This window comes from Gymnoscopelus microlampas (genome assembly GCF_963454915.1).
Source record: "Gymnoscopelus microlampas genome assembly, chromosome: 18".
NCBI classification, from domain to species: Eukaryota; Metazoa; Chordata; class Actinopteri; order Myctophiformes; family Myctophidae; genus Gymnoscopelus; species Gymnoscopelus microlampas.
The window spans coordinates 11603795-11618170 of NC_139955.1; the positions used below are offsets into that span (position 1 = coordinate 11603795).

At 41.4% G+C, this 14376-nt stretch overlaps 1 protein-coding gene across 1 annotated transcript in view; it reads left to right on the top strand.

Moving 5' to 3' along the window:
- Positions 1–481: 481 nt before the first annotated feature.
- tenm1 (teneurin transmembrane protein 1) overlaps positions 482–14376 on the top strand; it is a gene marked incomplete at its 5' end in the record, with an annotated part of 403177 nt that continues 389282 nt past the window's right edge. The window contains 1 exon segment of the mRNA XM_084041664.1: positions 482–707. Coding sequence (XP_083897790.1) covers positions 482–707 — 226 coding nt within the window.

Below are 14376 nucleotides of genomic sequence, written 5' to 3' on the forward strand. Positions count from 1 at the left end.
CCCCCCCCTCTTCTTTCTATGGAAATTAACATTGCGATGGGAATGATGTAAAAAAAACAAATTTCACCCACTTTTTTACCTTGTAAACCTGTGATGTGACAATAAAACGGATTCTGATTCTGAATATTGTACTTTTACTCCACTACAATTATTTGAAAACTTTAGTTACTAGTTACTTTTCAGATATAAATTAATACATTATAAAATTTACCACTTTTGCCCTATTTTATACCTAGGCTATTTTCAAATATTTAGTACTTTTACTTTTGGTACTTTAAGTACATGTTGATGCCAATACTTTTCTACTTTTACTCAAGTCAATTTTGAATTCTGGACTTTTACTGGTAACAGAGTATTTTTATAGTGCAGTATTGGTACTATTACTTAAGTAAATAATTAGAGTACTCCCTCCCACACAGACTCTGCGCTGTATGCCGTGGTCTTGCTGAGTGACTAGAGAGAGGGTGACCCCGACCACGCCATGGAGGAGATGGACAGCAAGCCTTACCAGCCACTGTCCAAGGGACGCCACGAGATGGAGATGTCCTACACCAGCTCCTCCGACGAGAGCGAGGACGGCCGCGGTGCCCACCACCGCTCCTACACCTCCCGCGAGACCCTCCCCGACTACACCCACGAGCTCCGCCTCACCCTGGGGTCCCACCGCGAGCGCCAGAGCAACTATGGCCAGCAGCCCCAACAGCCAGGTATGTCCTCTCGGTCAGCCAGGTGTACTTCAGTTCAGACGGGTATATGTACCACCCATCAGACAGGTCTAATAATAATAATAATAATACATACATACATAGTAATAATACAATAATACATACAATTTATTCACCTGTTTCCTAGGCTGTGTGTGTTTCACTTCCTGTTGATTTCATTGGATATCATTGGTACAATTACCATAATAATAATAATAATAATACATACATAGTAATGATACAATAATACAGTGGTTTTCAACCTTTTTCGCGTCAAGGACCCCCAAATTGACAAATATTAGCCCAGGGACCCCCATTTGAAAGGATATGCCAGGGACCCCCAATGAGAGACAATTTTTACGGCTCTAGCAGTGATTCTCAACCATATTAATTGCAAGGACCCCCAGTTTAACATGCATTAGGCTACTACAGACCCCCATTTAATGGCATTTCTATCTCTGGGACCCCAATTTTTATTATAAAATCAATGTTAATTTAACTCTGAGAGTGTACAAATGGAACCAAATGGACCCGTTAGGGTCCATTTGGTTCCATTTGTACACTCTCAGAGTTACAGACCCATAAGGGTCCATTTGGTTCCTATCTATCATTTGGCTGGGGACCCCCTGGAACTCCCTCAAGGACCACTGGTGGTCCCCGGACCACTGTTTGAAAACCCCAATAATACATACAATTTATTCACCTGTTTCCAAGGCTGTGTGTGTTTCACTTCCTGTCGATTTCATTGGATATCATTGGTCATCTGTCCAGTTTCATTGGATTTCATTGGATCAAATCGACAGGAAGTGAAACACACACAGTCAAGGAAACAGGTGAATAGAGCGCTTTTCTGAGTGCTCAAAGTTGTTTTACAAAACGGAAAACAACATAAAAACATTATTAGGAAAAAAATATTAACCCATTAAAACCGGGAAAGTATCTGTCATTTTAGATTTTTTTGCGTTGGCTATTCAAACAAAGCAGATGTACAAGCTCACAGCGCGTCACTGTGAGCTTGTACATCTGCTATTTTTGGACATTTTTGAAAAATCTTGAAAGTGTGAGAACTACTGATTTTAGAAGGCATTTGTAGAATCGGCCTCAGGTCTTAATGAGACAGGTATAGCACTCACCAGACAGGTACAGCACTCATTAGGCATGTTGTGTCCAGTCCATTTGTCGGAAGTGACCCTGAGCAAAGACCCTTGACCCCTAAATGTACAATTACCAGAGTTTCAGCAGGAGAACTGCTGTATGACACGCAGCATTTCCTGGTAAATTGGCTGCTCTCACGCATGCAGTAGCCCTACAGGCACAATGTCTATGTCTACAGGGTGAACACTGATGGCATTTTAGGACAATTAAATTAAACACTGACCATGTAGGGAGTATGGAGTAGTAATGAGGCACGGTTGACAGAAGTGAAGTGTAGGGATGTGCACAGCCAGTCGTCTAAATGATGAAACGGTGCTGCTACTCTAGTCGCTTATGCTATTATTTATATATTTACAATTTTGATTGCAAAACTGTATTTTCATTCTGCAAAAAAATACATTGTTTTGACCCACAGCATTTAATACACAGCAGTTGTACTGTAGCTCGCCGTGAACTTCCTTAAGAGTCGAGGTATATTATTTCCCCGGGTTACTTTGAGGCAGAGCTGCCGATGTCGGCGTTGTAATGCAGTGGCTGCCTCGTGGGTACATTTATGGGCGGAAAAAATGACCCTCCGACCGCAACGTAGTCGAGGTATCTTATTTCCCAGAGTTACTGGGAAATAGGCAGAACTGCTGTTTTGAGTATTGAATGTGGTGGCTGCCTCGTGGTTAAATCTATGGAAAAAACTACCTTCCCCAACGTAAACACGTAGACACACAAGCATGGTATGTAATGGTCATCAGAATGTTCGCCCGAGGATATAAATTCAATGAAGTTCATGGTTTTCCCCGTTTCGATTTCACGTGAGAGAGACAGTGATTAACTGTTGTCTGAAACCATTTTGTCAAACGGATTTAGAAAATTATATAAAGTATTACCAAATGGCTTCTTTTGTTTGGCCTTACATATTGAATTGTGCTCAGTTTAGTCTATTCTCTGAATGTTCCCTTTAATGTACACACATGAACAAAAACACGTGCATGGACGCACAGGAATAGACGCACGTTCACGCGCGCACACACACACACACACACACACACACACACACACACACACACACACACACACACACACACACACACACACACACACACACACACACACACACACACACACACACACACGCACGCGCACATACACCAGCCTTAAAAGGACCTGTGTGAATTACCTATTACCGTGTACAATGAGGCAGAGGGACAGTCAGAGGAAGCCAATTACCTCTCCACTGTGGAGGTGATATTTCTCTCCCACAGCTAAACTGGGTCAGCCCCAAACCAGCTTCACCTGCTGCGAAACACTTCCCCCTCTCACACACACACACACACACACACACACACGCACAAAGACGGACACGGACACACTGACTCACACACACGCACTTATAACTTATATTAAAAAGAAGAGGGGAAAAAAAAGACCCTCATCCCTGGCGGTGACGGCAGGAGAAATAGACCAGCGCGCGCTCTGATGGATGGCCTCCGCGGAGGTCATGTGCGGTGTTAAGAGAGAAGCTGGACCCCATCAGCTGCCCCCCCGCCGCTGTGCCGGGGTTCGCCGTGATCAATAAACACACTCTCGCCTCTCTCCCCCCTTCTGCCTTAGTGTCGCGCAGCCTCCCCGGCAGACCCCCGCGCGCCCTGCCCACCATGCTAACAAGCAGCATTAGCCATTCATAACCATTACGCCAAGATGACAAGCGGTGGCCGCGCACGCTGGGCTCACAGCCCCGCGGGACTGGCATCGCTATGATTTTTGTTTGTTTTCTTTGTGTGTGCATGTGTGTGTCTGTGTCCGTGCTTGTAGTATTATATTTCTGCGGGCCAAATGTCCCCACAAGTATAGCAGAATTCCAGAATGGTTGTTAGAGAGAGAGATAACAGAACGAGCTAACGCTGGCTGCTTATCTCTCTGCCTGGCAACACCAGGTTGCCAGGTCCGGAGAGAAACAAGCAACGAGCGTTAGCTCGTTCTGTTATTAGCGGTTAGCTTGTCGGGACTTTCATCGCCTGTAAGGATATGGGGCTCCACAATGAGTGCTAGGAGAAAAAAAACAGACTTTGCATTTGTTAAAATAGGCGAATTTGGGCTATGCTCGCGCCTCCTATTATGCCAACGGTGGGGGTCGACAGGGGGATTTGTGGAGTAACTCAATGGGCATTTCTACGTTGGTGAGTGATTTGCCACATATCAAATATAACACAAAAAATGAACGGATGTCTCCTTTAAATGGGGCGCTAGGCTTGCGCTTAGGAAAACATTCAGGTTGGGATTACGATTATAGCCATTAAAAAGTTAGGTGTAGGGATTAGGCTTAGAGTTATGCCTGATTTATACTTCGATGTGTGCCGGTGTGCCCCCGAATATAGCTGATCTACAAGCTCACGGCGCTATTTTCCTGTACGCGATGCCCGCGCACAACCAAGCATAACTCGTACTTTAGGGTTGGGGGGTTAAAAAAGGCTGAGGAAATAAAATCCTACGTCGTTCATGTCCTCGCAAGTGTAGTAACACCAGCGTGTGTGTGTGTGTGTGTGTGTGTGTGCGTCGAACCTCAAAGAGAACAATCGGCGGTCGTTAGTCATCATCAGGGCGGTCACGTGTCTCCCGGAGACGTGTTTCCCGGTGTCGGGCGGGCAGAGCGTCGGGGCTGTTTCAACAGTTACTCAGCCTTTATACGCTTTTATAACAAACAGCGTTGGCCCTGTCATTAGTGTCATCTGGGTAAAAGGTGTGTGCGCAGACTGTGTGTGCACCGCAACACCCCCACACCCTCCCCAAAGCAGCCGCTGAAATGTCAACGGCAAGCCTGCTCTGCAAAGCACATCTGTTGGTCTTTGGGCTACGGGATGCTATATATAGCACACCCTACCTAAGTAACCAACTGTTAAGGGGGGACATCGCCTCGAGTGACTTTTTTAATGGATTACGTAGCTTCGCAACGAGATCATCTCTCATATCGCCCGGCGCTTCTAATTCCACACCTCTTGCTCTTCATAGCGGGTTTTCTTTCCTTCTCGATTCATCTTTCTCTTTTTGACCGTCCTCATCTCCTTCTCCTTCCTTATCCCATTAAGACCTGCAACGCATCTGTGTCACTTCTTGATTTGAGCTAAAAAAAAAAGCATTATTTTACACTTTGGCTATTCAAAAACAGCAGATATACAAGCTCGTAGCGCGGCACCGAGTGCCGCGCTACAAGCTTGTAGATCTGCTATTTTTGAAAAATCGTGAAAATGTGTGCAAATCTTTGAATATATATATATTGTTTTAAAGCGAACATTTTTAACTCAAATCTTTGCTTCTGGGGGTCCCTAGAACAAAATGTTTTGAGATGGGGGTCCGTGGCCAAATACATATTTTTGACATGAAAAACTTTGAGAACCACTGACATAGCAACATGAGTTTAAAAAAAAAAAAAAACTGTTAGGATTTAGAAGATATTTTGTAGAATCGGAACCTCAGGCCTTAATGGGTTATCTGCCCTCTCTCTCTCTCTGTCTCTCTCTCTCTCTCTCTTCCATTTTCCTTGAAGTCATCCATCCAACCTCCCCACTCCATCATCTTCTGCCCCACCATCTCTCTCCTTTGTTCTCATTGCCTCCAGCGTTGTCCTCAGCGGGTGATGTTAAAGGGAAGTTACCTCCGAGATGTGATTTATTGCATTATTACCTCGTACTTGTCAATCAAAGCTTTACAGTAGTGTGCCGTGTTAAACATTACACACTACACTACAGTGATCTTCAATAGGCGGTTCGCGGCCCGCATCCGGACCGAGCCACAGCTATCTCCGGACTCTGTGAAAATTATAGCAAATGATACGTTTTGTGTGTGATTTGGTTTTGTTCCAAAACAAGTGTACGATGGGCAGCGGCGTAAAGTAACTAAGTACATTTACTCAAGTACTGTACTTAAGTACAATTTGGAGGTATTTTTACTCTACTGGAGTATTTCCAATTTTCAGTACTTGTACTTCTACTCCACTACATCTCAGAGCTAAATATTTATATAAATTATTATATTATAGAACATACATTAACCAATTGTAGCCATATTTTATACATACTGTAGGCTATTTGAAAATAGCAGATCTACAAGCTCACAACGCGTTTTGAGCTTGTAGATCTGCTATTTTCAAACATTTTAGTACTTTTACTTTTGGTACTTTAAGTATATTTTGATGCCAATACTTTTGTACTTACACTCGAGTAACATTTTGAACACCACCAGCCTTTTACTTGTAATAGTATTTTTATATTGTGGTATTGCTACTTTTACTTAAGTAAAAATATCTGAGAATATCAGTGATCAAAATGGCACGTCCAAAGTTCATCAGTAAAAGAAAGGTGGCCACAGAACAATCGGCAATTCAAAGAGGAAATGGACTGAAACATTTGCATTCCCTCCCTTCAACGAGCACCAGGCCCATCAGCCTAAATTATGCCATGAAACACTGGCTCTAGTGAAGAGAGGCTGATCACGTTTGAAGGCGAACCAAAAGAGGAAATGACAGGTAAAATCAAGCAAATCCCTAGTCTCAGATCCCTGTGTACCCAGCAGAAGGAAAATGCTGGCTGGTGATTTGATTAACCCATTCAAATCGGGAACGCATCTCTGTCATTTACAGAGACGGCACGCCGCACTCGGTGCCACGCTATGAGCTTGTAGATTTGTTTATAGTAAATATTGTGCAAATCTTGTGAATATATATATATTTGTTAAACTACATTTTTAACTCAAATCTTTGCTTCGGAGGGTCCCTGGAACAAAACATTTTCATGTCAAGGACCCCGAAAATTATATATTCGGCCGCGGACCCCCATCTCAAAATATGTTGTTCCAGGGACCCCCCCCCCTCCACACACACACACACACACACACACACACACTCTGTGCCGCGCTATGAGCTTGTATATCTGCTATTTTTGAATAGCCAAAGTAGATGCGTTGCGGTCTTAATGGGTTAAAGGGCTTTGTTATGGAATACAAAATGCACAGTGCATTTAGCTGTGGGTGAGTCCACTGACCCCTCTGATAAAGCTCACTTCAAGGTTCAATGTGGCCTTAACATTTTGATTGGCTTCTTTAGACATTGCAGCAGCATATCATTAAAAACAAAACAAGAATAGAAAATAAAAAGTCAGTAGGCTAATAATAATGGAATGAAATAAAAATAAATGAATGTACAGATACAACACACTGTATATCCTCCTATAATTTGACTAACCTCTGTATGTAGTCGTCTCTGTAGTCGTCTCATGGTGACGCTGCCCGGTTCTCCTCACTGGCTGGAGCAATTGCTCTGATTTTGCACACAGCCATTGACCATTACCATCTGAACTTAACTGTGAAGCCCGTTTTTCAATTTCATCAAATCTCTATGTGTCAAACAATGGGAGATAACGTTGCCAGGTTTCGCGCGAGAGAGCGTGTGTGTGTGTGTGTTTGCGACGGGACCCGGGGGGTTCCGCGACGGGGGGGGAGTGGTTGCCCGTGGGGAGGGGTGACTGCGGGGGGTGCCGCGACGGGACCCACGGGGGGGAGGCACAACGGGACGCGCGCGGGGGAGAAACCGCGCGACAGGACGTGCATTAACCCCAAGTTTGCAACTACCGGTACTTTTGCCTGCGCCCTTCACCGGGTTTGGTCTATAGTACACAATAACAACAGCAGCAGCAGCATACACACCAGTCACATACGCTAAGTTATAGTTATATAAATATACAGTATGTGGACGTTTAACCCATTAAGACCTGAAGCCGATTTTCATGTCAAGTACCCCCAAAATGAATATTTGGCTGCTGACCCCCATCTCAATTTTTTTTTGTTCCAGGGACCCCCTGAAGCAAAGATTTGAGTTACAAATGTTCGCTTTAAAACAATATATATTCAAAGACTTGCACACGTTTTCACGATAAAAAAAAATTAGCAGATCTACTGTACAAGCTAGATAACTGCTATTTTTTAATAGCCAAAGTGTAAAATAATGCTTTTTAGCTCAAACCAAAAAGTGACACAGATGCGTTCCAGGTCTTAATGGGTTAAGATTAGTTTTTGATCTTCTCAATCTAGAATTGAGCATCTAGAATCACCCTGATCTAGAATGGGTGGCAACCGATGTTTTCACGAATCGAAACCAGTCGATCTCGACTTTGGATCTTGATCTTTTTAGTCAATTGCAGAGCAATTTCAATACAACCATTCAGATTGTCCACCGTCCAATCACACTCACGCTTGCTGGCTTGAATGTGAACCCTAATGACTCATATCAGGGGAGCAGCTCAACGCAAATTTAACATACCATATTGTAGGAACCCTGGCAGCAGTACCTGGGTAGGGTTGCCAGATCTGCTTATTATAATTTCCCTGCAAGTTTTTTTTTTAAATAGCCGATCTACAAGCTCACAACGCGTCGCATCGCGACGCGTTGTGAGCTTGTAGATCTGCTATTTTCAAATAGCTAATGTATATGTTAAAGTGCACATGTGGCCCATAGTCGCTTCTTTGGGGCTGGTTTTCCTAGACCTGGTTGCTTGTTTCTCTCAGAGAATCTGGCAACACTGTACCTGGGCACACGCCCAGCACGCGCTGTGCGTAGGGCACCACAGTGCCGAGGGGGCACCAAAGTGAGCCACGCCGATCCTCATAATAACTAAATTATGAATTATTATACGATTTAAATAGTGATTAAAAACACAACTACAATTAGGTAGCCTGGATTCCAGACTGCTTGCTGCATTTTTTCTTTAAGACCATGCTTAGGGCACCCAAACGGCCAGCAGTGGCCCTGCCTGGCAGCATTTCAATGGTCCTAAAACAACGGCACTGAGAATGACTTCTCTGAAGGGACGCCAAGAGACGGAAGACACAAGTCATTTCCATTTCTTTCGTCATGTATAATTGAAAATGTATTTGCCTCATTTGTTACGAGTGGAAAGGGACACTTTCTGACACACCACAAATTAGGCCTGTCAAAAAAAATTGATTCATGAATAAATCGCGATTCTTAATGCCACGATTTTAAAAATCGATTCAAAATATTAAAATCGATTTTTTGAATTTATTTATTTATTTATTTATTTTTTATAAGTTAGTACCTTTTTCACTGACACTTTGTCTGAAATCAATGTCAGAAAGACTGCCTGACATTATCTGGCTGCATTGAAGTGTATGATTCAACTTTTCATGGTTTATATTATATTAAAATGTTCTAGTATAATTAAAGCAAAGTGATTTGGGGTAGAAAATTGCAATAAATCGCAGAATCGAATATCAATTAATCGCAAAATCACAATTTTAATCGAATCGGCACCCTAGAAAATCGCAATAAATCGCAGAATCGAATCGAATATCAATTAATCGCAGAATCGCAATTTTAATCGAATCGGCACCCTAGGAATCGATTTTGAATCGAATCGTGAGGTAAGTGAATCGTGACACCCCTACCACAAATCATCTGACAAGACTTTTCCAGCTGTCCGTGAGCTGAAAAAGAGAAGAGCGAAGTTGAGTTGAAATCTCAACTGGAATCACAGCGGTCTTGTTTTCACAAAGCCGGTCGGTTTAGGTTAATGCAACCACTGCAGCCCCCATATCGTGCGTGCCACGTTCTCACCGAACACAAGAATTCATTTCAGGATGGCAAGATAGAGGAAGTATTCAGCTGAATAGGCTTTGTTTGTTTGTTATTAAGACCTGGAACGCATCTGTGTCTCTTTAGATTTATTAGATTTTTTTCAAAAAACTGTTAGGGTTTAGAAAAGATTTTGAAGAATCGCCTCAGGTCTTAATGGGTTAAAAACGGGAGTGCATGGAATCGTGGACGTCATCAACAGGTTTCAGTTGTCCTGGAGAACAGTGACACAGAGATGTGAGGGGATTTCAGAGGATTTTCAAAGGACATCACGCCCTGTGTGCGTTTGCCCGCTGCATTTGGACGAGTGGAAAGACATTATTGATGTTTCCCAAGGGTGCATTTTCATGCTAATTTCATGGCATCTTTCTGCAGAACGGATTTCTTTTTTTTAGTATTTGTTTCATTTCAAATTGAATTCCAGTGATGCAATTGCAGTGCAATTTATTCTGTGGTGTCATTTTCTCAAATAAACTTCTTTATAACTAACTCTTTCATAATCTTGAATTTTAATAGCAAGTGGAGAAAATTCGATTTGTATATGAAACAGGATCATGTGCTATCATCAGCATTTTAAAAGTCCCATGAATTATTTTTCAATAGTGTTTGATGTGCATAACACTTTTCTCCCCAGATAGACAAAATGTACTGCATCTTACCTTTATGAATAATATACAATTATTATTATATTATCTTTAATGATTATGAATACATTATTGACTATAATATAATATGTTTGTATAATTATTCTAATTATTCTGGCACTAGTAGATCACACCGGCTTCATAACAAAAAAACAAAAAAAAATGCCCTCTTATCTAGAGACTATGCAGTAATATTGTACACCTCCTTACATGGTTAAAAATGTGTGTTTTCCTTGTGTATTTCCCATTTAACCACTTAATCTTATACTTTGAAATGTTTAAAAAAAATAGCTTGTCTATAAGCTCACAAGGCATTTACAATTTTGGGACATTTTGACAGTTTTGGCCTATAATGAATGCCCAAAATAGGGATGACAAGTTGAAAGTGGTTAAAATGTTCTAAAATATTGTATAACATCACACATACTCATCTTTATGTGAAATGTTAAATTGTCTTAGTGACAGCCTAGTCTAGCGTTGTTGTTCTTAACAAGGCGGGGTCCATTAACGGCGTGGCTTCCCTGTGGATCTGTGATGTCATGAAGATGACATCAGCATATACAGTAGATGATATCAGTCGACTAAAATAGGACTAAAACTAAATGGTGTGTTATTCAAAAGACTAAGACTAAGATTAAATCAGAATTTGCTGTCTAAATGAACACTGTGATTGACTGACTGACTGACTTGTGGATTTATGAATGTTTTTGGACAACCGCCAATTTGACGGAATTCCGACTCGGGACATTGGACCCTTGGGTTCTCAGTGATACGTACACCGAGTTGATTTCTTGCATTTATAAATAAGATGTGAACAATATTTACAAACACACACACACGTGATTTACTTACTTGGACGGACTGCTGGCAGAGTGTACAAGAAATCTGGTGCTTGTTGGCCAGGTGGTTTGTGAGAATAGCTGTGGGCTCACACACACACACACACACACACACACACACACACACACACACACACACACACACACACACACACACACACACACACACAGACCCTCTTCTAGACAGCTTGGCCCCTAGGTGCCGTTAAGTTATTGCTGTTTCGCTATAGGGTGAGAAGTGTTTTGGGTGGGGGGAGGTTGCAAGGGGGTGGTGATGAAGTCAAATCCAGAATTGTAACACCTAAATGTATGCTTTTTGGCGATAGAAAATATAAAAACAATAATACCCAAATTAGGAAATAGGAAATAGGCCTGTAGCCTGATACCATTGATGTGTCACAACCTGGCTCACTGGCACTAAAAGGCAACAACAGCTACACAAACCTTTCTGCCAAAGTAAAAAAAAAAAAAGAGAAAAGATTTAGAAGATAAGATTTTATTTATCCCTGAGGAGAAATGTAGTCATTCTACGGTAGTAGCAGTAGCAGAGTAACAGAATATATAAACCCCCAAACAGATAAATAACTCTAAAACAATCTTCTCTGTGCAGTGGATACATCAATGTAAGTAATACAGTAGGATATACTGTACTTTAGCTATAATATCACAAATCAGAGGGGCCGTTAGAGAGTCGGAAGGTCCCGGGTTCAATCCTCGGCGAGTGTTAAGTTTCCCTGAGCAAGACACTTATAGTAAGCCCTTTTTACTATTCGTACAATGAATAGTGAACATTTTATTTGAAAAGAAGGAAAACCGTAGATTTTTTTTCACGTTTCTTTCCAAAGTAAAAAATAAATAAATACAATTTTTTTCTGCTGTGATAACATACCCAAAACACGTACAAAATAGTTTCTGTAACTGCTCCCCTGGTTACTTAGATGAGCAGCACACTGCTGGATCAAATACAGAAAAACAAATCCCTTCTGGGATCATTACATAATCCTTTAAATATCAGTTTGGTCAGATAACTCACAAATAGATTGAACACATTTTATTCATGACATGTAAATACAGATATTATATTTGATCTTGGCATTTAGGCTCTGCTATATATTACTCCTTAATCAGCACTTTAGAAGATAACCACTTAAGAGCAGGGAGATATATACATATCAAAACAAACCCCACAGGGGAAAACGGAACCCTATGGAAAGCAGAGCCCACTGGTGGTGGTGCTGGGGTGGTGCTGGGGAGCCTGGGATCAATGCCATTGTTTATTAATAATAATTATAAAAATAGACAATAAAGAAAACCTAATCTAACTAACAGAACACAACTACAAACCTAAGCTGAACACAAATCACATAACAGAACTCAAATAACTTAGCAAAACTAAAGAACTGAGTTGGTCATAGAGCAGTCTTTCTCAAGGCGGCAGGTTGTGGAAACTTTCCAAAGTCTTTCAAAGACAGGTGAAGGATCGAAGGATTGGGGGGGACCGATTCCCCGCTGCCGAAGCTGAACAGTCCTCTCAACGGTCTTCTTCTTCTTCTTTTTATTTCACAGCGGTTGGCATCCAGCTTTTTGGTGCATTACAACCACCTTCTGATCCAGAGTATGGATCAAACAATTTTTTTCCGACAACTCCCTCTCCGAACCCCCCCCCCCCCCCACACACACAAAACACACACGCACACGCACACGCACACACACACACACACACACACACACACACACACACACACACACACTTAACTACTTTATGTCCTATCAAACACTCCTGCTTCCCTTAAAAACACTTAACAATACAATAATGATCTGTTGCTGTACAGGCCGCTGCATTGTGGGAAGGGAACAACAAACCGGTGTTAGACCAAACAAACACGGCAAAGGACATCTCTTTCCAAATGCCTGCGGGGACAACACTTGTCTCTGGAGAGACGAGCAACAGACAGAGTACATAGTCAAATCCTCAATGTTTAAGCGGCAGTCCGTAAGCTTCGTGTCTGATATTGGGCTTATGGGCTTCAGGCAGTACTACTCGTCAAACAGGAGGTGTCCCGCCTTGACACCACGGTCTAAATGTCTGGAATGGAAGACCACCTCCAACCACTGGAGATGTACTAATTATAGTGTATTAATATACTCTACCACACAGATTGGTTAAAATGATGGGTTATTAATTAGCATCAATTCTGGCTTGCAGCTTTAACACTGAGGATTTGACTGTATTTATGTCAGAATTTATAGTATTAATATTAATATTTTCCTTTCGTTTTCCTCTCATTCTGTAGAAAACATGCTAGCATGTCTGGTCATTTGTTATTGCAGAGTGGTGATTAAAATGGCTTTCTATTCCACTTGAGATGTATTTCTACATAATGATGTTTGCGACTTCTGAAAACAAATTACAGATTAAATTCTGTTTGCAGCTCGGCTTTTTGAATTAAGTCAGATAACATTGGGAAATGTGATTTGCGCCACTTGAAAAAGTTAGTCCAATTAAACTCCTCGGTTTTAATGAATCGTTTTACTTACAGTAGGCACTCGTTAATATGAAATTAAAACAGTGGGTAAACTATGAACTTGGGTCAGTGATCTCCATAATATGTTAAGCAATATGAAAACATGAATTATTCACGGTATTAATTAATTCAGGGGTTTGTTTGTTATTGAAAGTAGTCTTTTCCTGTGTTATTGAAAATTGGCCATTGGACGCTATGAATTAAATATCGAAATATTCAGACTTAATACTTTGGTGAGCTGAGTTTAGATGAATTCACCACTCACATGTATGTCTAATGACATACAAGGATAGGATACACGTCCAGGTAAAGCAATTTATCTATTTATACATTCCTCAAGTCATTTGCACAGGGGTGGTAAAAGTACTCACATGTTTTACTTAAGTAAAAGTATCAATACTGCAATGTAGAAATACACTGTTACAAGTAAAAGTCCGGAATTCAAAACATACTCGAGTAACAGTACAAAAGTATTGGTATCAAAATGTACTTAAAGTACCAAAAGTAAAAGTACTCAATGTGCAGAATGTCGAGATGTAGTGGGGTAGAAGTTAAAAGTATTGAACATTGGAAATACTCCAGTAAAGTAAAAAATACCTCAACATTGTACTCAAGTACAGTACTTCAGTACATGTACTTAGTTACTTTACACCACTGGTTTAGATGACTTCACATGTATGTGTGTGTAATGACATACAAGGATAGGATACAAGTGCAGGTAAAGCCATCTATTTATACATTCCTCAAATCTGCCTACCATTTGCATATCTCATCTCGAGAGCCGTCCAACCAATCGCCACTTGGAGTGCGTATTATTTATTTAGCAGCCAACGATGTAGACAGTAGAGTTGTGCGAATTGAACCAAATGGACCCGT